At 41.3% G+C, this 22,626-nt stretch overlaps 4 protein-coding genes across 5 annotated transcripts; 3 read left to right on the plus strand and 1 right to left on the minus strand.

Annotated features, from left to right (window-relative positions):
* The first annotated feature begins 11 nt into the window (after positions 1-11).
* Positions 12-2,826, plus strand: LOC121191802 (gap junction beta-4 protein-like). Its single transcript, XM_041053234.1, has 2 exons — positions 12-1,929; positions 2,087-2,826. Exons 1-2 carry the CDS (start codon positions 1,394-1,396, stop codon positions 2,382-2,384), a joined length of 834 nt encoding a protein of 277 aa, XP_040909168.1. The 5' UTR covers positions 12-1,393; the 3' UTR covers positions 2,385-2,826.
* A 1,687-nt stretch (positions 2,827-4,513) lies between these two features.
* On the plus strand, positions 4,514-5,245 carry LOC121192262 (gap junction beta-3 protein-like). The gene has a single exon (XM_041053859.1). It carries the CDS (start codon positions 4,514-4,516, stop codon positions 5,243-5,245), a length of 732 nt encoding a protein of 243 aa, XP_040909793.1.
* A 1,301-nt stretch (positions 5,246-6,546) lies between these two features.
* On the plus strand, positions 6,547-12,988 carry tmem54b (transmembrane protein 54b). 2 transcript variants are annotated; one of them, XM_041053856.1, is made up of 6 exons: positions 6,547-6,662; positions 7,647-7,843; positions 8,641-8,700; positions 9,839-10,030; positions 11,641-11,787; positions 11,908-12,988. In XM_041053856.1, exons 1-6 carry the CDS (start codon positions 6,650-6,652, stop codon positions 12,259-12,261), a joined length of 963 nt encoding a protein of 320 aa, XP_040909790.1. In that variant the 5' UTR covers positions 6,547-6,649; the 3' UTR covers positions 12,262-12,988. The 2 variants fall into 2 exon arrangements, with proteins under 2 accessions (XP_040909790.1, XP_040909791.1); XM_041053857.1 differs by lacking the exon at positions 8,641-8,700.
* A 3,496-nt stretch (positions 12,989-16,484) lies between these two features.
* LOC121191725 (hippocalcin-like protein 1) lies at positions 16,485-22,507 on the minus strand. The gene is made up of 4 exons (XM_041053075.1): positions 22,412-22,507; positions 20,332-20,613; positions 17,748-17,853; positions 16,485-16,582 (listed from the first exon to the last, which is right to left on the minus strand). The coding sequence occupies exons 1-4, from the start codon at positions 22,505-22,507 to the stop codon at positions 16,485-16,487; spliced, it is 582 nt and encodes a 193-aa protein (XP_040909009.1).
* Positions 22,508-22,626: the final 119 nt, after the last annotated feature.

Raw genomic sequence — 22,626 nt, forward strand, 5'->3', positions numbered from 1 at the left:
ACACTGTATGCAAATGTGGGGAGTCTGTCTCAATTTATGACCCCTCACCCGACACCCGTCAAGCCAGCAAGAATCATAATTATGATTTCCGGTTATACTGTACCTACTATAAAATACCAAAGCTCAGTTTAAACACTCCTAATGCGTCAAAATGACCATAAAGGTTGCATTTTAGCGAAATAATTTGGAAATTAAAATACCAATTATGCCCATACATATATCTAGTTTAGCGTTAGCGGTACTGTCTTTTCAGTTTTAATTGTTTATCCTTTTATTTTGCCTGCTAAAGGAAAATATGTCACTAAATCTGTCTGCCTTGACGCAGCACCACCCAGCACATAAGCTGTTCTGTCCTTTTCTGTACAGGCTGTGGTCTGTATGCAGATATAAGGTGCCTGTCTCATTTGAAAGCATTTATTGAAGAAGTTACAAGAATAGGACGCAAACAACACCAATTACTATTAATAGCTTAATAAATAATAATAAAAAAATAAGTGGTAATAATAATAATAAAGATTTTTGTGGCTTTGGGTTCCCTGAAGTGATTTAAGCTCCAGCTTCAGGCTCTCAGGGGCCCTGGAGGATACCATGCCCGCCCCCTCTCCGAGGCTGTTGACATGGACACCTCAGTTGCGTCCTCATATTTTTGTACCTCACAGACAGCTTGTTCACTGGAAAGAGAATATCCATTGCTGAGTGATATAATATACTTAGACTTGATTGCCCATCTTCACACAGACAGCCATAGAGACTGTCCAAAACCATATTATACAGTCTATTGTCCAAATCCCTAAAAACACTGGATTCTGGCTGGTGGGACTGCATCTTTACCCCATGTGGAAATACTATTTTCTGACTGGAGAATGCACAAACACAGCCGGCAACAAGCAGGGAGAGCGGCTGAGCGACCTGGAGTTTTTATGAATGACCTTGTAAAGGTACGTGTTGTTGACTGTACCTGCACCTGTACTGTGAGAAGGCAAATGAGGGTATTTACCAACATGTTGAACTATTTCTTTAAACATCTTCAATTCAGCTTTTACCCTGAACAGCACTGGGCTCAGGTGTGAACAGCAATCTCTCTGCCTTTCTCTGTATCTCTCCTGACTGTTAGTCAAGGTGTTTGCTATCACCGCTTCCACTAGTGACTGCAGTTGAAGAATGAGTGTATGTTTGCTTTGATTGATATCTCTCCCTGCCCCTCAACCTGTGCCAAGAAGGCAGCAGTAATAACTACTATAATAAGAGCCTTTGTGACTGACATGCTCAGCTCAGTACGAGTCCAAGCCATCTGTATTTGAGCTCTCAGCCGAGTGTGAGCCAAATTCTGGGGTGTTTCAGGTTTTTTTTTTTAATATTTGTGGGGGTGCAGCCTGATATCTAAGACAACACCATGAACTGGGCCTTCCTCGAGGGCCTCCTCAGCGGGGTGAACAAGTACTCAACGGCGTTCGGGCGCATCTGGCTTGCTGTCGTTTTCATTTTCAGGCTTTTGGTTTTCCTGGTGGCTTGCGAGAAGGTGTGGGGCGATGAGCAGAAAGACTTTGACTGCAACACCCGTCAGCCCGGTTGTCACAATGTCTGCTACGACCACTACTTCCCCATCTCCTACACCCGACTCTGGGCTCTCCAGCTGATCTTTGTCACCTGTCCGTCCCTTCTTGTGACTCTCCATGTGGCCTACAGAAAAGACAGAGAGCGTAAACACCGGCTGAAGCACGGAGAAGACTGCCCCCCACTATACGATGACACGGGGAAGAAGCGAGGGGGTCTCTGGTGGACCTACTTCTTCAGCTTGCTGTTCAAGATAACAGTGGATTCTGTGTTTGTCTTCCTGCTGTTCTACATCTACGAAGCCACCTTCTTCCCTCCACTGGTCAAGTGCAGTGAAGAGCCGTGTCCAAATGTGGTGGACTGCTACATTGCCAGGTAAGGACTCCCTTGAAGTCCTAAATGATAAGGGTCTTGTAATTTCCATTTCCAAACCTTGCCCCTGCTGTCCTCCACTAAAACAGTTAATTCCTTTAAAAGAATTAATAAATCTTCATGTTATACTATTGCTCATCTTTGACCATGTGTTTCCCAGACCCACCGAGAAGAAAATATTCACCGTCTTCATGGTGGTGACCAGCTTTGTGTGCATCTTCCTCACGCTCTGCGAGATCTTCTACCTGTGTGGGAAGAGGTTCTGGGAGTGCTGCTGCGGAGGAGGACTTCGCTCCCAGAGAGAAAACTCCTTCATGATGACCAGAACTCCTCTGGCTGGGAAGGAGAACTCAGCGTACAAAGAGCCTACCCTGGAAAAGGCAAAGATGGTCGACAGTGGCAACGGAGATGTGAGCAAAGAGAGTTCAGCCCCAGCCTACAGCATAGCTGTCTCCTGAGAGACACCAACATCATGAGTCTTAACTTAGGAGAACAAAGTAAAAATCTTGGCTAGATCTTATGCTGTTGGCCAGCATTAAAGGCAGAAAGCAGTTTCAAGAATTGTTGTTTACAAAAGTCATATCATTGTTTAAACAATTTTACATCAGAGATATGTAATATTTGTGTCCCTTAATGTTGTTGAGCTGAACACATATGCAATACTTTTTTTTTATAAGCTTGTGATCTGAAATGACTGATATATGGTAGAGGTGATTTATTTTGTCTGTTTACATGATTGTATGTTATTATTTTGTTATCTGTTTCTAGAATACAATGGCCACAAAATAAATCTGCTGGATCTGCAGTGTGTACATTACCATAAACTGGAAGTGAAGAAAATATCTATGTCAACAGCATACCCCAGAAACACACAGATAGCAGTTTTCTAAAATAAATAACCCTCTTGTGAAATTCGCTGTTGTCCTTTTTTGATCCCTAAATGAAAAGTTTCGTAAATCTGAGGCATTAAACTGATGACCTGTGTATCATCCAGGTCATTGTTCTGAACAAAGCTTTCTCCAGTGCCTTTTTGGGAAAGACAAACTTAATTTCTCCACAATACGCAAGGCAGATGAACATGGGTGCAGAAGTCTATGTAACCAATGGAGTTGTTTCAAAGTACGGAGTCAAACATGTTCAATCAAGTAATCAGAAAAACCACAATGTGACATACCAAAATGGCATGGGCACAAAATGATCTACATGTGTTTAGTGATGGGAGTAGCATTATTGACAAAAGTTGATTAAAATCACCACACCTACAGTAAGTTTCAGACCTTAAACACATCCGGCATTCCTTCTGGAGCAGAACAACAGGCCGAGAGTAGATTTGTAAAGGACAGTATCATAAAACTGAGTGTACTAATGAGGCAGTGGCTCTTGTACATTCTTACCTGAGAAAAAGAACAAGCAAAGGCTCGTTGTATCTGACTTTGAGACACTGGCTCTCCATATCTCAGGCGTACCTGAATGGTCACAGAGTGCTTGCTCAAACAAATGTTAGGTGGTGGCCATGTTTAATCCTGATTAATCAAAGGCTACAAAAGGGGCATATCTCCACATCGCAGTTGCTTAATGGAACTGATATGAAGTCACCTGTCAAGACACATGGTGAACAGAGCAGACAGAGGTCTATTTGTTATGTAATATACCATATCACCTTTATTCATTTGACCAAACAAGGAATTTGGTACACTGACACCACTGATGTGATTTTTTTTTCTTCACTGTACAACTGCCATAGTGAAATCAAGTTGATCATTCATCATTCACTGTGTGGCAGTTTTAAGATAAGGTGGTGCTCACAAGAAACTTAAAAAAGTTTGTCATTGTTGGCTGGAGTTTTAAAAGGAAAGTCTGGGTGGATGCCAAAAGTGGCCACACCTCCAGATTATGGCCAAGAGCTGATTCTTCTACTACTCAGTCAATACTGGAGACCCACTGTAGGACAGAAGTTCCCTGGTCCCATAGTAAGTCCAATTTCCAAGACGGGACATGATGGACTGAGTCAAAAACCAGACCTCTTAAGGTAAGCTAAGAAGATTTTGTCATGTTTTGTTAATGAGTATTTTAGGTTTTTCATATTCATTTTTAAGACTTTCTGCGAAGCAAAGAACATGAAATTTAAGAGCAGTGGATTACTGCAGCAGGAGGCAACTGAGCGAACATTCAAACTTCAGCCTGAACTCTCCTAAAGAGTGTATGAGCTGAAGACATATATTCCTGTGCACTACTAAAGGTTTAATGAACGAGTACGTATTTTTTCAATGATTGAAGGAGTCACTCGTCAAAGTACCGAACTTTGTAAGTGAGAACATTTTTAAGTGGTGAGAAGTGGGCCAGATTTTCGAGCTTTCAGAGTATCAGTGACATATTTGATCAGAAAAGAGAACACGTTTCAAAAATCCACAGTGAAATATTTGGAACACATAACAGAGTATTTTACTGAATCAAAGCCGATTTTCTATGTTTTTCATATTATTTATTTCACCAACTTCACCTTTTTCTCTTTCTTGTGTTTCAGCTCAGCAGTTTATAAAGTTTCCCTCCTGCAATTTTTTAATAGAACTCAATCAAAGCTGAACTCATGGATTGGAAGTTTCTCGAAGGTCTTCTTAGTGGAGTCAACAAATACTCCACAGCCTTCGGACGCATCTGGCTATCAGTGGTCTTCGTCTTTCGGGTGCTGGTCTTCGTGGTGGCTGCCGAGCGCGTGTGGAGTGATGACCAGGGACACTTTGACTGCAACACCCGGCAACCAGGTTGCACCAACATCTGCTATGATTACTTCTTTCCCATCTCCCACATTCGCCTGTGGGCGCTCCAGCTCATCTTCGTCACCTGCCCTTCATTCATGGTGGTGTTACACGTGGCCTACAGAGAAGAGCGGGAACGCAAGTACCAGGCCAAGCACGGCGAGAACACTCGGCTGTACGACAACCCGGGCCAAAAGCACGGCGGGCTCTGGTGGACTTATCTGATGAGCCTGTTTACCAAAACCGCCTTCGAAATCCTGTTTCTCTACGTGCTCCACTACATCTATGACACCTTCAAGCTGCCCAGGAAAGTCCAGTGTGATATCAGTCCCTGTCCCAATTTGGTGGACTGCTACATTTCCCGGCCCACTGAGAAAACTGTTTTCACCTATTTCATGGTAGGGGCATCTGTGGTGTGTGTTGTGCTCAACATCTGTGAGATTTTCTATCTGATTGCGTCCCGGGTGGTGAATCTCAGACATAGAGGCAGCATCCACACTTCAGCTAGAAAGATCCACCCTGGTGTGGACTGTGATGGCTGCAAGTCCTCTCTCACATCGTAGCTGGAGACCAAGTGAAGAGAATCAAGATGTCTTCTTACGCCTCTGTTTGATTAACTATAGGGTGGGTTTCTGTACAAGAAGAGAGGTGAATGACACACATTGGACTGATTGATCATTAAATTAAAAGTGGATGCTCATAGGTTTGAGACTATCATTTCTAAGCATAACCACGACCAAAACTGACATTACTTTTTTTGTATTCCCTGAAAAAAAGATTGTCCAAACACTGAGAATAAAGTTAAACTTGGATTAAATCACAGAAAATGACTGTTCATGGGAATAAGCTGCTTTCTCCTCTTTTAATGGCGCAATTTCTCCACCTGGTGGCAGTAAATGCACGCTACATTATCATGTGAAGCCTTCAGGAAACAATATGGCAACGATATCATTCCCATAGTTATTTATGATTGTGAATTAAATGTTATGCTAAAAAGTCAACTTTGAATCCCTACTATGTTCGTGAACTATAGCATCTTTAGTGACATGAGGATTTAAATATGAGGATTTTCATATTTTATCTGAAACCATGTAGACATAACCTTTTTAAACTAATATAATGTTTCAGTAACATGATTTTAATATTCTAATTGTATGAAAATCTTTAAACGCAGTCTGTCATGTTTGTCCAGGCTTTGATCCAGGTGTTACCTCTACAGATTTCCATAATTGATTTAAGTCCTTAACGCGCCTCATTTATCGGAAACAACCTTTCAATGATTAAGAAAAAACAAACAAACAAAAAACAACAACGTTACAACTAAACACAGTTGACTGTTTTGTAGCATATAAGTATGTGTGAGGCACTTTCATACTTTTTTGTTCCTACCTCAAAAAAAACAAGGAAGTCCCCAGCCCATGCACCTGCGCTGGTAGTTGCCGAAATTCAACAGGCAACCGGCAATTGTCAACTTTGGTTTCAAAATAAAAGCATAAAATGCCCCACCCTGTAAAGTGGAATTCACCACTGGAGTGCATGTGAGGAAACTTTAATATTATTTAGAAAATTGCTTTGCTACATATTATGTCTTAAACACAGGCTTCATTTTGGTACTTTTTTATTCAGTGGTTTAAACTTTCACTATTTTATTTATGCTCAGTTTGAGCAGTTTATCTTTTATTTTTTTTTAAATGCGCGTCATTAGTTGCAGTTAGTGAATATATGAAACTATAAACTGAGGCAAGAGCTGTCAGCAGCTTCACATAAAGATAAACTGACTGTTATCATACCATGATGCGCTCTGAGATAAGATGAGGTTTTATTTTGAAATGTTTGAGCGGGGGTGTCGTTTTCTGTCTGCCTTTCTCTCTGGATGGAATGACATGCTTTGAAGAGAAGAGGGGACACGCTGATAAAGCTCAACGCTCAAGATTAAGTCAGTTTAAACGAATGGTGACCTGACAGAGATGGCCAGTTCAGGTAATAAACACATGTCTGGGAAGTTTATTTAAATGTATGTAAATTGCAGACATTGTTTGTTTAAAAGTTTCGGCGTGTTTGTTAAGGTGTGGTAATGGTGTGGCTCACCAGTCTGGAGATGATCAATTCTGATATCTTATGAGGAAAGCTTTAAATTGCATTATCATTACTTATATATTTAGGTAGTCTGGCTTGGTCATTTCAAAGTTTCAGATGGTTTCCTGGCAGGTTAAAACCATTTGAACACTTATCAATGGTGCTGAATAATGATTATTTATTGGTCGTGATATTTGATATTGATCTAAGTAAATAGGTTCTTCGGACCGATTTAGCAGAAACATCCTTTGGTTAAAGTATCTGAGGCTGAACAGAGTTAATTTCACATGAAATACAAATTGTCACCTCTGCACAGTGTGTGACAATGGCAGCAGTGGCCATGTTAAAACGGACATGTTCTGTATTACACACACACACTCCTTCATGCATATCATAAGAACCAAGTTTAAATGACCAGATCAAGTGCAATAACCACATTTAACAAATTGTTCACATTCATTATGTTACATTAGATGTGCTTGTCATCATGGGGGTTGATTACAGGTTAGCTCAGACTTCTCTTCTTCTGATTTTCTTCAGCTTTCTGCTTTGCAGATGGCATTTCCTGTGCTATGATTCTGTGTTTTGGTTTAAACTAATTAAATGAATTGTCCCTTTTGGTCATAACCATATTTTGACACAAAATAGTTCCAGTGTGCACAGCCTGTACTCTAAGTTATGTTCTCAGCAGCTAATCATTAATGCAGGTGACATCTCTGTGGTGGTTTTGACCGGGCTCTCGTGTGTCTCTGATCAATACCACATGGACAACGTGGATGATGTAACATTATGTGAAATCACTGCAACTCTCCCTGCTTTGTGTTGAGATTCTCTATGTTTCACCGCCTGGAGCGTGAACTTGCTTCTTTTATTTCCTCCACTCTTCAGGAGTGTGTTGTTCCAGCCTGGAGGAACCCAAGGCCCTGATGAAGATGGGTCTGAGCATGATCCTCATCGGTCATGTTAACTTCCTGTTGGGAGCACTGGTGCACGGTGTGGTGCTCAGACACATCAACCTCCACAAGCAGGCCCGGGCCATGGAGTACGCCATCTCTAACGTGGTGGCTCTCACGTCCGGCCTGGTGGTGAGTGTATAAAGATATAAGTCTTGTACCGACCCTGTAGCCTTTCTGCGATATCAAGAGGGGGATTTGATAACATTTCTGGAGATTTAATGAAAAACTACACAACAGCCACAATCCAGAAAGAAAGAACGTTGTCAGTTCACTGCTTTTGTTATGAAAAGTTGTTCCATCGTGACTGTGGTTGCACTCTGCACGCCACAGATGCCATAAAAAGTGACATATAGTACATTAAGTATGTGTTAAAGTGGCTCCATGTAGCCCCTTAAAAATGATGTTATTATGTTAAATCCTGCAAATGGTTTAAAATCTTAGTGAAACAAATCGTTGGAACCTTCTCGTCATTAGGGTTACTTGTATTACTCCAAAACAAAGAACCCCTGAACACCCCCTTTTTCCACTTTAAATATACAGAAAATGGTCATTTGGTTCAGTAATCGATTTAGCTGATAGTTTCAAACTGATAAATCCAATTGATATTCTGAATTGAAATTAAAGTTGAAGGGCTTGTCCATGATGATTTTGTCAGGCTTGACAAAAACAGCTTTCAAAACACACACAGAGGCTCTTAAGAGCATGTTTGAAATGCTTGTAACAACAGCACAGCTGTGATGTTGAAAGATGTCATGTTTTCACTTTGCTTGTTTTGCTACCTTGAGTCTTGTGACTGAATGAGAATTATATGATGTGAAATTTTAGAATTTGTGATTTTCTGGTCATTTTGCATGATACCTCTTGTTCCTTTCTCCTGTACAGTCATATTTTTCAAATGGAACAATATCTGTCTCTTGTCTCTGCAGGCAATTGTTGTTGGCATTCTGGCTATAGTCCTGTCTAAAAACAAGAAGAGTAGAGCCCTGGTTAGTGCCTTCACTTTGTTTTTCCTAACAATTATTTCTTTGAAAGTTCTCAAGACGTGATTAAAAAAAAGTTTTAAAGCACACACAGGTAACCATGTACACTAGGTTCTGCTGTTTTTCTGCTCTTTTCACTGATCCCTCCCTACTTCGCCTGATCAGTGTTTTCATGCCACTAATTTTGATCTGTCTACCTGTACTTCATTCTCTTTGATATTTTCCAGCTGTCTCACACTTAATTCCCAGCCTTTCCTTCTGTCTAGATAGGAGCACATAAAAAAAAAGCCTTTTGAGCTCCTGCGTGTTGCTTCAGGTGTCTGACGCCTCTCCAGCCTTGCAGTCGTGCAACACGGCTTTTCCTCTTTGTTTATTCAGTCAGCTGTCGGGCTGCTCAGACGGGACTGACGAGGCAGGGATCTGAACAGAATGAGTAAACCCTGGCAGACCTGCCTTGATAAACCACTCCCAATTTCCTTTGTTGGTATGAGCAACTGTGAACTGGACAGGGAAGAGCTGACGAGCAACAGGTTCCCTCCTCATCTGTCTTGTTATCTTTTCCAGTCATCCAGGCATCACATGGCATGAATAACATGTAATCGCAACACTCCCTGTTTCCATGTAATTTATCATAGTTCTTTATCACATGAGCTGGCTACTGCAGTTAGTAATCGCCCACACAGATTGCGATGTTTCTTCATGTTTCGATTTAACTTTTCAGTCATCTTCACAAAGCAGTTTTAAATGTCTATAGACATTCTGTACCTTTTCTGTACGTCTCACCCCAAGTGTGGGAAACAGTCATTTAAAATCATATTTTTGTCTTCTTTTATTTTCATCTGGTTGATCTTAATTTTTTGTGTATTTCTTCATTAACATATTTCAGATTTTTGAATATATATTGTTTTCCTGACATTTATTTTTGTCTCTCCATTTGCTCCCATATATTTATTTCATGTTGTAACAGATGCCTTAAATCTCAACTCTGCTGTATTTGCTCTGTTTGTATGAATATTGTTTATTCTTTGCTTTGCTTTTATCTATTTACTGCTGCAGATGCCCCAGTTTCCCGAACAGGAGCATTAAAGCTTCATCGTATCAGTTTTTCTTTTCTCTGATTATTTTAGTGGTGTCTCTTCCACAGACGTGGTCACTGTTCGCAGTCAGTTTGGCAGCAGCAGTCATGGCGGCAGCTTCAGCCATCGGGCTCTTTGTGTCTGTGGTGAGGGCCATCATTCATGGCGGGCGGAGCCTCCTGACTCACTGCCGCTTCCCCGACGCCATTGGCTACTCCAGCATCACCAACGAGTGTCCTTTTGACCCCACGCGTATTTATGTGAGTGTATTAGTGTGTACTACAGACTCTGAGATCAAAGCATGAACTGTGACTTTTTCCAGCAGCAGCTGGCTCTTTGAACAGCTGACCATTGTCACCGCTGCATAAACACAACTGGGCGGTGTGTGGCTGCGCGTCATGGCGACTGTGTGACTCGTGTGTGTGTTTGTGTGTACATAGGGTGTGAGAGAAAGAGGCAGAGGGAAGCTGGGTGTCTGTCTTTTCTGTCACTCAGTCAGTCACTCTCTGCAGCCCTTGGTTTGGTGGCAGAGATGCTGACCTGACCCTGTCAGGCTCTGTCCTGTTCCAGTGGGCTGCTGATGGACTGTCAGGCCTGCTCAGCCTCACAGCCGCATCCACACATCAGCACCACTTTGGCACTTTCGCACAGCTCGTAGTCTACAATTTGTCACTTAAGCGACCTTTGTTTTAAGCTGGATTTATACTTGACACAAGAGGTTAATGGCGGTCCCTCTGTAGATACATACGGAGTGGGTTTTGAGTTATAGTTCAGTGAGGGATTTCACCCATTAATTGCACAAACAGCACTAGATCAGACGTACAATCCCCGCAGCAGCTGTGTTTACAATCTTATCACTTTTGTGACACAGAGCGACAGTGGGAAGGTCTGACTTGCTCCATTCCTGAAAAGGAGGCTGTTGTCATGCAAATGCCTGTTTATTGTACATTATGTTATTCACTGTTACACAAGGCAGTGAAGTGGAGCTGAGGGTTGTCATGTACATAGGTAAACAGGTAACATTTTCTTGTCTCCACAGAAGTTATAGCTTCATAAATACTCTACAGGAGTATTTATATCTGCTTACGACTACATTAGATTGTGTTATCAACTTTCTATTAAATACATGTATGTAAATCGGGAGACTTATTTTGAAGAGTAAACGAAGGTAAACAGTACAATTTGCAACCAAACTGCTCAGTTTTCCTGAAATGAGGGATAATGAGAGTCATTTTAGATATGCTTATTTTTGATTTTACTTTAAAAATGATGGCTAAAAATTAAACCGTCATAAACCAGATTCACCCTTTAATCAGAAAATGAGCCCCAGCTCAGAATACTGTGCTGTTCACTCCGAGCTGCCTATTAGCTGGGGATCTCCAACATGGCTGCTGGAGGGGGTGCATTACATCACCTAAAAGCGTGTCTTGGGTTTCTTGTTCTGATAGCTGCTTAGAGGCAGTAATGATGGTTATGCAAGGTTTATTTTTTGTGCTTCCTGCATATTTCAGAATAAATTCCCAAGAAAGCTCCAAACTTTGCTCCTCTGTAGTCTGTAAGTCAGCATGCCTAACAAAAGGCAGCTCTTTTTCTTTGAATTCCCTCTCTTCACTTTTGCTTTGATACATTCTCCTCAGCATATTTTATTCACAGCGCTGACTCTCCTGTGCAAACTGAAATTCCAGAACTTTGCTGCTGTTTTTTTTTTTTTGCAGGTCTCCACAGCCGTCTGAGGAAAAAAAACAGTCCTGTATCACATCATTACTCAGACTGTATCCCCATTTATGTGAAGAGAGCTCTTGTCTCAGATTATGCTCTGTACGGTCCAGCTGGTGGCTGCCACTAACTGTGCTCCTCTATCTCTCCCCAGAGTACCACTCTGATCCTTTGGGTGCCTCTGATTGTGACTTGTGTCATCCAGATGGTGTTTTCTTCCCGGTGCTTAGCTGTCTGCGTTTCATTCCTGGGGCTGCCTTGCTGCCCAAACAGGAAGACACGCAGGGACTATGGCAGAGCGGTGAGATTTTGACTCAAATACACATTTTTCTGCTTTTAAAAAATTTAATCCTTTAGATGGAAACAATAGGGCGATATTTTAAAACTGGATTGAAAAACTGTCATAAAATAATTTCTCTAGATCAATGTGGTGAGACCGATAGAGGAAGCTGCTCCCTCTCGCTATACTGAATCGCCAGTAGCCTTCAATGAACCTCCAGCACGCTATACTGAACCTCCAAGAAGCTATCAAGAACCTCTGAGACGGACCACTGCACCTCCAAGACAGCAGTACCGACCTCCTCCCCCTCCGCAGCATCCTCCCCGTCAGCACCGGAGTCTTCCTCCCTCGGAGAGGCGGCCTCTCCGCCAGCCGAACAGAGAAAGGTCAGGCAGAGAAAGGCCAGGAACGAGGGCTGGCAGCCAGCAAAGGGCACCGGAGGAACACCAGCTGCTGGAGAGAGGTACGCTGGAAAGGTCCAGCTTCTGGATTTAGCCTTATTTGACAGGCCAGAGCTTCGTGAAGAACAAGGGCTGTGAGGTTTTGTACTGCAGCTGTAGCTTCAAACATCATACTCACAACCCTGTGTTCTTGTCAGTACTTCAAAGCAATGGACTCTGAGACAGAATATGTTTTATTTAGCAGTGCAGTGGACCTGAGCTGAAACCTGATGCATAAAATTTCTGCAGCTCAGGGGATCTCTGCACTGTGTGTGTGGAATCCCTGTTATGTGAATGTGTGTATTTTTGTGCTTATTCATATCAGGATAAAAAGACGAAACAACCGTGGGGACATGATGCCAGTAGTTGCTCATACAAGGAGTTAATTCAGAGTTAGAAGAATAGTTTTTTTTCTTTGGGAAATATGCTTACACTTACGGTTAGTTTGAGTAAGTGTAAAGACCTGAAGTTGAACTATTGCTTTCATGTTCGGGTTTAGACATAACAGAGGTAGGACATAGGGAAATATCCGTACAGATAAGGAAATGTCTCCATAGTTGAATCGACACAGAATACATGGGGGTGTGTGCCTTCAACCTGTCTTTGCTGAGGGTGGAAGTGCTGGTTTGCATGTTTGAGTAAATGAGAATTGTGTGTGTGTGTGTGTGTGTGTGCTTTTTTTCCCCCTGCAGTTAGGTCAAGAAAAACTAGTTTCATGAGAAACTAGTACTGCAAGATTTTGTATTTATTGTCTAAGTAAATAAAGTTTTTACTCAAAATCATGCAGCTTTTCTGTGTGCTTTGTCTCTGAACTCTGTAACCGAAAACGTTTCATTTTAATATGTGGTACTGGCAGCAGCTATAGTAACCTGACAGGTATGACTGGTTACACTTTGACACGTCCTGTCGGTTGTGTGTTAATAAGGGCCTACGATGTGTCATGTCAAAACAGACATGAGTCTGAGTCCACAATGAGATACTCTTCCCCTTAAAAGATTCCAAACATATCATAAACAACCAGAAATGAGGAAGCACTCCACACGTGCAGCTTTGAAACACTTAGGTATATTTCTATTTCAGGTCCAACGGAACAAACATGACATCCTCATGTGAGGTTTTCATGCAACAGAAAAATAGGAAGGAAGGAAAGAGAGGTCAGGAAGGAAGAAAGAAGGGGACGTATTCATCCAACACAAAGTACCAGTTTATCAGAGGCAGTGAGAATAGAAAAGGGTTGAACTGTAATAGATCATGGGGTAGCAACTGTTGTTCCTTATCCTACCAGCAGAAGGCAGTGACACTATAGGATCCCCAAAGCAGAGGTGTGGCTGGTTAGGAAGCTCCTGTGCAAATGTTTGGTACAAGTTAACCTTAGATCAGTCTAATGTCATATGAATGCAGCTGCACCAGCACAGCTCTCAGGCTCTAATTGGTAGTTCACTTTGCCACCATTGCACACAATTCAGTTTGTGAGGCAGTAAAATGTCAGGCAACACAACACACTTCTACTTCAGGCTGATATTGTGTTTTTTTTTTTTTTTTTTTGTTTTTTTTGAAAAATGAGATGTTTGTCAGTTATGTCTAATTTCCTAAAATCATAACAATAAAATTGTGGAGTAAATACTGAGGTGGTAAGGACATGGTCAAATTTAGGGATATTGAATACCAGTGGATCAGACCATTAGGTAAAATAAGCAATTACACACTATCCCATTACAAATAAAAGCCCTGCATTCAGACTGTTTACTTTACCGTTTTACTGAAATATCAGCAATAAAATCTACTTAAAGTATAAAAAGGAAAATTACTCATTGTGCAGAATGGTCCTAGTCAGTGTTATATTATTATATTAGTGGATCATTCTTATTGATACATTAACATGTAAGCAATACTTTAAAGTAGTAGTTTGTTAAGGTGGAGTTAACTTATTAGCTGCTTTACTACTCTGACTACTTTTGAGTACATGAATCTACAAAGGTCCATATTTTATAAACTAATAATATGTTTTGTGTGTGAAATCTTAATCTAATAAAATAACAATAACTGTCAGATAAATGCAATAAAGTACAAGATTTGCCTCTCAAGTGTAATGGAGCAGTATAACGTGTTAACTTACATTCAACCACTGCTAAATACACACGCTGTATTGGTATCAGCCTATAAAGAAATGCCAGTATAACAATAATATGAAGTATCCATGAAGTGGTCTTCAGTTAACAGCCTTGAGTTTGTTGTGCATCATATCGAGAAACATTCTGACTGAAATGAAAATAGTATTTTTGCCCAAAATTGTGTCTTTAGTGATGACATCAAGGGAACAAGTCCACTATAAAGAAGAAGTAGGACTTAACTTCAAATATGCTATTTTACTGCAGCTTTAAATGTTTTTCAGGCTGCTCGATGGTTAGCTACATCACAGACTGAATTTGTAGTGTGTGTTTAATCTCCAAAACAGAAGATGGCAACAGTGATCTGGCAACAAGGGTCTTAAATGGGTGATTTATGAGAGTGGTGCTGGCACTGCTGCAACCAGTGGCTCTGTTTACATATGCACAGTATTCCAGATGGAGGTGTTTACTCTGAAACATGTTTTATTCAGTCCAGGCTGTGTTTTAAACTCTGATATCATTCAGTTTATAGTTTATATTTCATTTAAATCAGAGATACTGATCTGATGCTATGTCTCGAAGTGTTTCTCTACACGTTCCAAATATTAATTGAATATGTTAGAACAGGTATCCCAAATATTAAGGATTTCTTTAAGTGCTAATATAAACATGGCCACTAGTTTCTGTCGGATTACAACACAAGTCTGGAAAACCCTAAAAATCCAAATCAGAACAAGTACCTGAACTTGCTCCTGTCACATGAAACATGTCCCTTCATTTAACTGCTCTGTGAAGCAGACTAATCCAGGAGGTTATAAAAGCATTCCGCTAGAGAGTGATGAACGAGCCCTTAGTGAGTTTTCCTGTCTGTCGGAGGAAAAGAGAGTGGGGTCAGGGTTTGTCCCAAAGCAAGACAAATAATTCAGTCATTTCTGCCTGGTACGGTGCTGAGGAGACTGCGGAGCTACAAAAAGATACTGCTGTGCGTTAACTGCTTTTTGTGGACTTTGTCGTCGTCTGGTTGGTAGGATCATGCAGTATAGTCACAGGTCACGACTATCTTAAGTTAACTGCTCGTTGATAAAGAACTTTAAAATACTTACAAATTAAGAAACAACACAACATGGTAATACTGTAAAAGTTAGCCTCGAGCATACACTGCATATTCACATGCACACACACACATTCAGACCAAATGCACAGCCATACTTTATAAACACATGGCAGCTCAAACGATATGTGCTACTGGTGTCATTGATCGAATGCATTATGGGAACTGCTTATTTCTCTAGAATTTCATATTCTTCCACCTTAACACCACCACAAATCCCAAAGAGATCAACCTTAGCTCACATTTTCTCTCTCTCTCTCTCTCTCTGTCACTGTTCACTGGAATATGGTCATCTTAAACAACATATCAAAGTAAAAGCACAATAATAAGAATAAAAATGAATAAATAAAACAACATGAAGGAGGAAAACAATATGTACAAATGAAAAAAAAAACAACAACATAAAAATCAACAAAATGCCAGTAGATATAAATAAATACCTAATGGGATCTTAGGCCTTCTTTTTCTCAGCGAAACATCATATAGCAGTAAAATCCCAATAAACCCCCCCCCCCCCCCCCCCCCCCCCCCACACACCCCCTTCAACCCCCACCCCCACCTGCCTCCACCCCCATGACCACCCGTTCAGATCGGACCAAGAAGCTACGCTACATAATACTGCCTTTCAATGCCAGAGAGTGTGCACCATACATGAAGACAAATGTACTTCGTCTTATGTTATACATAGACGTACAGTATATACATGATATACATGTGCGTTGGAGGAGAAAATGAGCGATCCCCACCCTGCGTCACAAGCACCCTGGAAATCCAATGTTCCAGAGAGAGAGAGATATTCGGGAACATTAGCGGACGCCTCTGTCGACTGAGCGTTAAACGTATGCATGTCCCTTCATTTTTCACAAATATAAAAATGAAAGTAAAATGATAGAGATGACATTTCTTATCCCCTTTAAAGCTCCTCCTCCATCCTTGCACACAACAACAAAAAATAAAGATGATGATATGAGCGACGAGAACCATCATGCATTGATTTTAGTGACTGGTTCGATAGCAACAGAGAGGGTGAAGAAGAAAGGGTCGTAGCAGGGCAGGAGTTCAGAACTGGGAGGCCGAGCTGGGGTCACACTGGAGTAGCCGGACGATGGAGGGGTCGCTTTTGGCACCTTTGATAAACTCCTCCAGGGACAATTTGCCTGCAGGACAGAATCAGAGAGAGAAAATGAGAAAAATAGCCATTATTTTGTAGGACTATGGCACTGCACCCTTCCTTTGAAAAGGAAAAAATGCAAAGATGATTTGTTTAAGACAGGTATAGCAGAGAGCAGGAGAGCTCGCTCTGTTGGTACGTTTTAATCCTCAGTTTTGAGATTCCAGTAAAGACTGGTACACTGAGGCCTCCTGATTTACTCTCAGTGCTGGACTCAACACAGTGATGACTGTCAGTCATCAGCAATGGACGATGGTACTGTCCATCAGCCCAAGCCTAATTTGAATAAGTCAAAGATATAATCTGAACTGTACAGATCCTCCACGTAAATATCTAGGACTCATCATGGACAAACACATGAATTTTATATGTCCTTAGGTTCCAGACTGAAATATCTCATCAGCTATTGGATGGATTAATGGTTCCCCAAAGGCTGAATCCTACTGACTTTGATGATCCAAACTTTTCATCTAGAACCAACACAGGGTTCAGTATTGGTTTTTATAGATGTCGTTACGACTGTTGGGTGGATTGCCATGACATCTGGTACAGATATTCATGGTCCCAGAAGGATGTGGCCTAACGACTTTGGAGATTTTTTTTTTTACTTTTCCTGAAGTGCCACCACCCACCCAACTACTGGATGGACTGCCATGAACTATGGTACACACATTAATGATCCCCACAGGATGAACTGGAATACTTTGATCCCTTTTCATCTAGTTCCATTATTAGGTCAAAGTTGTAATTTATTCCCATCGGCCTCAGCTGTACTTTGTGTTTATTGCTAATTAGAGAAAGCCTGGGAGATGAGAGAAAAGCTCTTTATCAAGATAAACCTTAGGCTTGTAGCAGTTCCTTTCATTCTTCTGATATTCAGCGTACAATTTGTTTGAATTTTGCTATGTCTAAGTATGTAGAAGGCTTTTAATAGTGTCTTGTTATCCCATGAGGGATGGGTCAAGTGTTTGCCATGACATGAAATTTAAAATACTAAAATATTCAGTCCTAAATTTTCGCAAAAAATCTAACTCCCAGTAAAAATGATGTTCATTAAACTATCACATTCATCTGCGGCTCCTCACTCCTGTCCTCTTCTCTCCCTCTCTGCAGCATATTCTTCCCTCCATGTAGTCATTTCCTCCACTCACCATCATTATTGAGGTCCATTTGTCGGAAGATCTTATCTGTCCTCTTCTCTGGCGTGGATTCATCTTCTGGCATCTTCATCACAGATGACACCATCTTGTAGATGGCCTGAGAGACAGAGTGGCGGAGCAAGCAGGAAAGAAAGAACGAGGGAGACAGACAGGGTGGGCGGGCGGTTGGGTGGCAGCGAGAGAAAAGAAAGATAAGTGAATTCAAGCCAGCAGGGACCCATTAAAGAGACTCAGCAGGAGAGAACTAAAACACAACTGAACTGAAAAATAAAGTCACTGCAGCTTTCAAGATGCTGATATACGCGCTTTCTAAAGTCCACATGATTCACTGACATTTGTTACTCCTGACGCTAAGAGCAGCTCCCTGGGCAGCTTTTCACAAATACCCACGCAGGGTCTGTATGCCTGTAGAACCACACCGCCACACCACAGCGACAGAAACTGCATGTGCCAACAGGGTGGGGGGATGGGGGGGGTTACGAGGAGAGCTTACTGTATTGATCTGATACATCTTTATCTGTTGACTGATACGAGCGCCTCACGTCCCCTGAGAGCATTAAATTAACCTCTGAAAGTGAGCGCGGAGAGGCTCCGTGTATCAGCTGGCCTCAGGCACAGATCTACAATCAGCTTACGTGCCCATTAAATCTCTTGCATTGGGAGTATGGGGTGTAAAACTGACTGTAGATCAGTGTCACAGCAGCACCCTCAGAAGGGAAAGTAGCTTGCACAAAATAAGCTCACTGAGCTTTTTAGTAAGACATACCAGCTTTTAAAGTTTATCTCTTGGACTATAAAATGAGAGTCTGCATCTTCTTCCAAAAAAGGGTATATAGCTGATGATATATCAAAAAATATTTGGAGATTTGTAGTAAAAGGAAAATGACTGTCACAATTTCTGGCTTTATTTTCAGTTTTATCATATGACTTTAAAAACAGGTCTCAGCTATTTGACAGGAACAAAGTGAAACTGGTTTTACATTCTTTCTTTCAATGGAGCCAAGATCGATCATTTGTGAGCAGAACACATTTTTAAATATAATCCATTCATTATTTAATATATTATTATACCACAGTTGTTGTGTAAAAGCAAATTAATATCTTAATCCTTCAATACAAAAATGTTGTTGTAAAAAAGTTCTGTTGTGTTTCGTAAGTTAAGTGAAGCTATTCCACTAGTTTGTTTGTTGTCACAATTAAACGGTGTTTGTGTCACGACTGAGCTAAGACTGAACCCAAAAGCACAACTCCAGAGAGTAGAATCAAAAATAAAGTCTTTAATAAACAAAGTAGCAAATAAAAATCACCCAATCAGGGAAAAACGCAAGGAAACAAAATACCAAAAGAAGAACCTAAAATCACTCAAACGAGGAAACACAAAATCACTCTTACGAGGAATAAACAACAAACTCAAACCAAAGGCAGGGCAGCAAGGCAAAATCAAACCAACAAAGTACAAAAGAACACAAAACCTGACAAGAAGATCACTGACAAGAATTATACGCTGGCTCACTTGACGAAAGACAAGACAAACTGGCACAGAACAAAGGGAGACACAGACAATATATAGACACAGGGTAATGGGAAACAGGTGGAAACAATCAGGGCGGGGAAAACAATCAGACCGGAGGGAAACATGAAGGAAGGCATTGTTTGTCCATTCAACGTGTCAGTAGTCTGCTAGTTAAAGTTAGCTCTCCCAGAAAGCCCTGGCACATAGTCTCAGCACAGTAAACACATTTTTGTGAGTTCAAATATTAAATGTCTCATAAATGGTCGCTATGCAAGGTGAAGTCAAAAACTTTTTTAAAATCTACATATCAGGAAAAAAAATGCTGTTGCTAGTTTGATCGGGGTGTACAGGGTGAAGATATGATCTGTCGTCCGATAATGTGGCGTAAAAACAAATTTGACTTCCCCTGTTATGACAATCTCCCTGTCCCTCTCGGTGTACAGTGACACAATGGGCCCCTCCTCGCTCATCCAGCAGTGTGTAACCTCAATGAGCTTGGGGATAATCCCAGTATTCTGCACACTCAGGGATAAACTCTGGTTAAATTTAACTCACTAATCCATGAGAACACAGAAGTACACACACACCACAAGCGCACACACGTACACACACACACACACACACTCAGAACAGACAGCGAGATCTTCAGTCCAATATCTCGACATATGAGTCTGTCTATTTCTTCTGTTCAACAGTGAATGGATTACATGCAGCACTAATGTAGCACTGTACTTAACAGTCCTCAGAGAAACTGTTGCCTTTGCCAATATTGCAATCAGCACATTAAGTATGCCTATTAGAGTCTCTGCATGTCAGTACTCGAGTCTCCACATACTTACTTACACGAATGTATTAACTTACATAATTGAAGTGAGGACTTATCATAAGCACCCTGTCTATTTCTGTCTTTACAAAAGTCTATATATGATTGGCTGGTTCAAATGAAATGTACAGTATAGGCTTCTGGGAAATTTGAAGGCATGATGGAAATGCTGCAATAAAAAAGAGCATATATATATACATCATATATGTATATGTATATATATGATGTCTCTTGCTCACCTGTACGATCTCCAGCATCTCCTCGCGGCTGATGTACCCATTTCCGTCCAGGTCGTACATGCTGAAGGCCCATTTCAGCTTCTGCTCCAGCTTGCCTCGTGACGTCACGCTCAAGGCAATGATGAACTCCCGGAAGTCTATCGTCCCATCGCCGTTGGTGTCAAAAGTTCGGAAGACGTGCTCAGCGAACTTGGAGGCGTCACCGTAGGGGAAGAAATTGGCGTAAATCTTCTTGAACTCCTCCACATTCAGGGTTCCGCTGGGGCAATCCTTCAAAAAACCCTGAGGAAAAGAAATGAGACGACATGAGGCAAGATGAGGGAAATAAGCCCTTTCATTCTCCAGGACAACACAATACATTCCTACGACAGTTTTTTTTTTTTCCACCAGCAGACTCTCCTGTTACTACTGACAGATAAAACCTTTTCAATGGCAGTTAGAACAATCAGGAATCAAAGTTCTGTAACAAAACTTGGACCAGTAAATGTTTCATTCATGTAATGCTCCAATTCTGAACAGATTGAAAAAGTGCAGTGCTTTTTCAAAAGGAGCTTAGTCTTAGATAGCTGAAAGCAGTTCTATCTCCTTTTCAAGGAGTCACGTTTGATAAAGCAGCATTGTGCCTGAGGAGAAAAGGGAGGTAAAAGTCATGTCAGTCTCGGTCTTTGTTCAGCATAAATAAAGCTCTTTTTCACAAAGGCCGTTAAGATAGAGGCAGCAAGGTGACAAAGTCTTTGTCCTGATTTGAAGGTTGGAATTACTTTTTGATCATCATATTAAATATTCTCATAAGTGAAGGTGGAAAGCCAACATGGCTCTGCTCCCAATAAACTTTTTTTTTCATTGCCAGTGTTTTTGACATTTTCAGCAAGAGAGCGTCACAACTTTCAGCGAGGCTTGTCGACTCTGAGCTCAGATTTATTGCCAATAAATCCCCGAAAAAGACAAGCTGGATAAATTCTCCAAGACCTCAGGCACCTTAACATCCTGTGGAAAACACTATTCAGTTCATATGACATCTCCAGCATTCAGGAGCTGTTAATCTGCAGAAAGCAAACACCATCATGACCAGTGTCAGTGTGAAGAGACCCAGGGTCAGTGAGGCTTAAGTCACAGGTCAGGGAGGTGACGGTTTAACATCTACCGCTCTTATTCAGGACAGCTCACACATCTGTTCCATAGGTCTAAGCCACGCATAAAGTCATATAGCCATTACACAAACACACATCTGTGGACACAAGATGAGATAATTCATGCAGTTAGTTCACTGTGGCACTTCATCAGGCCAAGATCTAATCTGGTCTCCACCCTGGATTAACAGACTGGGAAGCGGGTAGGGCCCCGCCTTGGACGGAGACAAACATCACACTGAAGGCAGCTGTCGGAATTACTAATTACTGACAAAACATGACTTTACTGAGGAAGGAAGGCTCTCACATAATTTAAAACGGTAGTACATGATTTATTCCAACTTGGGATATTGCCAGTTTAGGATATTGTTTTGTATTTGCTTTATGACACACAAAATGATATTTGTCCTTGCTCGACAGTGACTGAAGCATAAAATTAACTCTGACAGGTGTAAATTTGTAATAACACTAGTATACAGTTGACTTGTCCACTAAAAGTCTCAATAACTATCCTGTCCTGTGAATGATCACTCCAACCTGACATAACTGACTCACATTGATTTAATAATCAATGACAAATTCTGATTTCAGAGGACTGATGTAATCAAAGTTTTGGAATAACTTTAACTTTCAGAACATGAAAATTTAAGGAGCAATCTAAAAAACTGGGCTCCTACAGTATTCGGATCTTATGCTTAAAGCTACAATAATCAATATTTTTATATTAACAATGGATCCAGTGACTATGTATAATGTGACGGTGTCAGTCCTAGTGACAAACCCACGGACAATTATCACACAACCCTGCAGTTCCCTTCAGCTCCACAAAAATGAACGATAGTGGAAATTGCTGATTCTGTAGAAGTAGTAATAGTACAATTACTATGACATGGTGTCATAGTAATGTCCACGCCGGACGCAGTAACTCTGCGTCCGGCGTGTTTACATACCTTGTACCACTCCTGCAGCTCGTGGTCCGAGAACTCGGTATTCTCCCGGAGGTCCTGCAGCATCTCTGGCCGCAGCTTGCTGTTCTGTTTCCCCATGGTAACGGGACAGGACTCTCGGTTTCCTTGACAACAACTGCAACTATAGCTCCAGCCAGACCGCTTTTCACACCTGTCAATCAGAGATGAAGAAACAGAAGGTCAGCAGCAATTAAGCA

The sequence above is a fragment of the Toxotes jaculatrix genome, chromosome 13 (assembly GCF_017976425.1).
Source record: "Toxotes jaculatrix isolate fToxJac2 chromosome 13, fToxJac2.pri, whole genome shotgun sequence".
Classification (NCBI taxonomy): domain Eukaryota; kingdom Metazoa; phylum Chordata; class Actinopteri; family Toxotidae; genus Toxotes; species Toxotes jaculatrix.

Excerpts from the sequence above, each read along its gene's own strand:
- LOC121191725 (XM_041053075.1), bottom strand. The coding sequence starts at position 22,507 with ATGGGGAAACAGAACAGCAAGCTGCGGCCAGAGATGCTGCAGGACCTC. Across the intron at positions 17,854-20,331 it reads AGATGCTGGAGATCGTACAG|GCCATCTACAAGATGGTGTC; the intron begins GTGAGCAAGAGA and ends TCTGTCTCTCAG. Across the intron at positions 16,583-17,747 it reads AATGGACCTCAATAATGATG|GCAAATTGTCCCTGGAGGAG; the intron begins GTGAGTGGAGGA and ends TCTGTCCTGCAG.
- LOC121192262 (XM_041053859.1), top strand. The coding sequence starts at position 4,514 with ATGGATTGGAAGTTTCTCGAAGGTCTTCTTAGTGGAGTCAACAAATAC.
- tmem54b (XM_041053856.1), top strand. Across the intron at positions 8,701-9,838 it reads ACAAGAAGAGTAGAGCCCTG|ACGTGGTCACTGTTCGCAGT; the intron begins GTTAGTGCCTTC and ends TCTCTTCCACAG. Across the intron at positions 11,788-11,907 it reads GCAGGGACTATGGCAGAGCG|ATCAATGTGGTGAGACCGAT; the intron begins GTGAGATTTTGA and ends TAATTTCTCTAG.
- LOC121191802 (XM_041053234.1), top strand. The coding sequence starts at position 1,394 with ATGAACTGGGCCTTCCTCGAGGGCCTCCTCAGCGGGGTGAACAAGTAC. Across the intron at positions 1,930-2,086 it reads GTGGACTGCTACATTGCCAG|ACCCACCGAGAAGAAAATAT; the intron begins GTAAGGACTCCC and ends TGTGTTTCCCAG.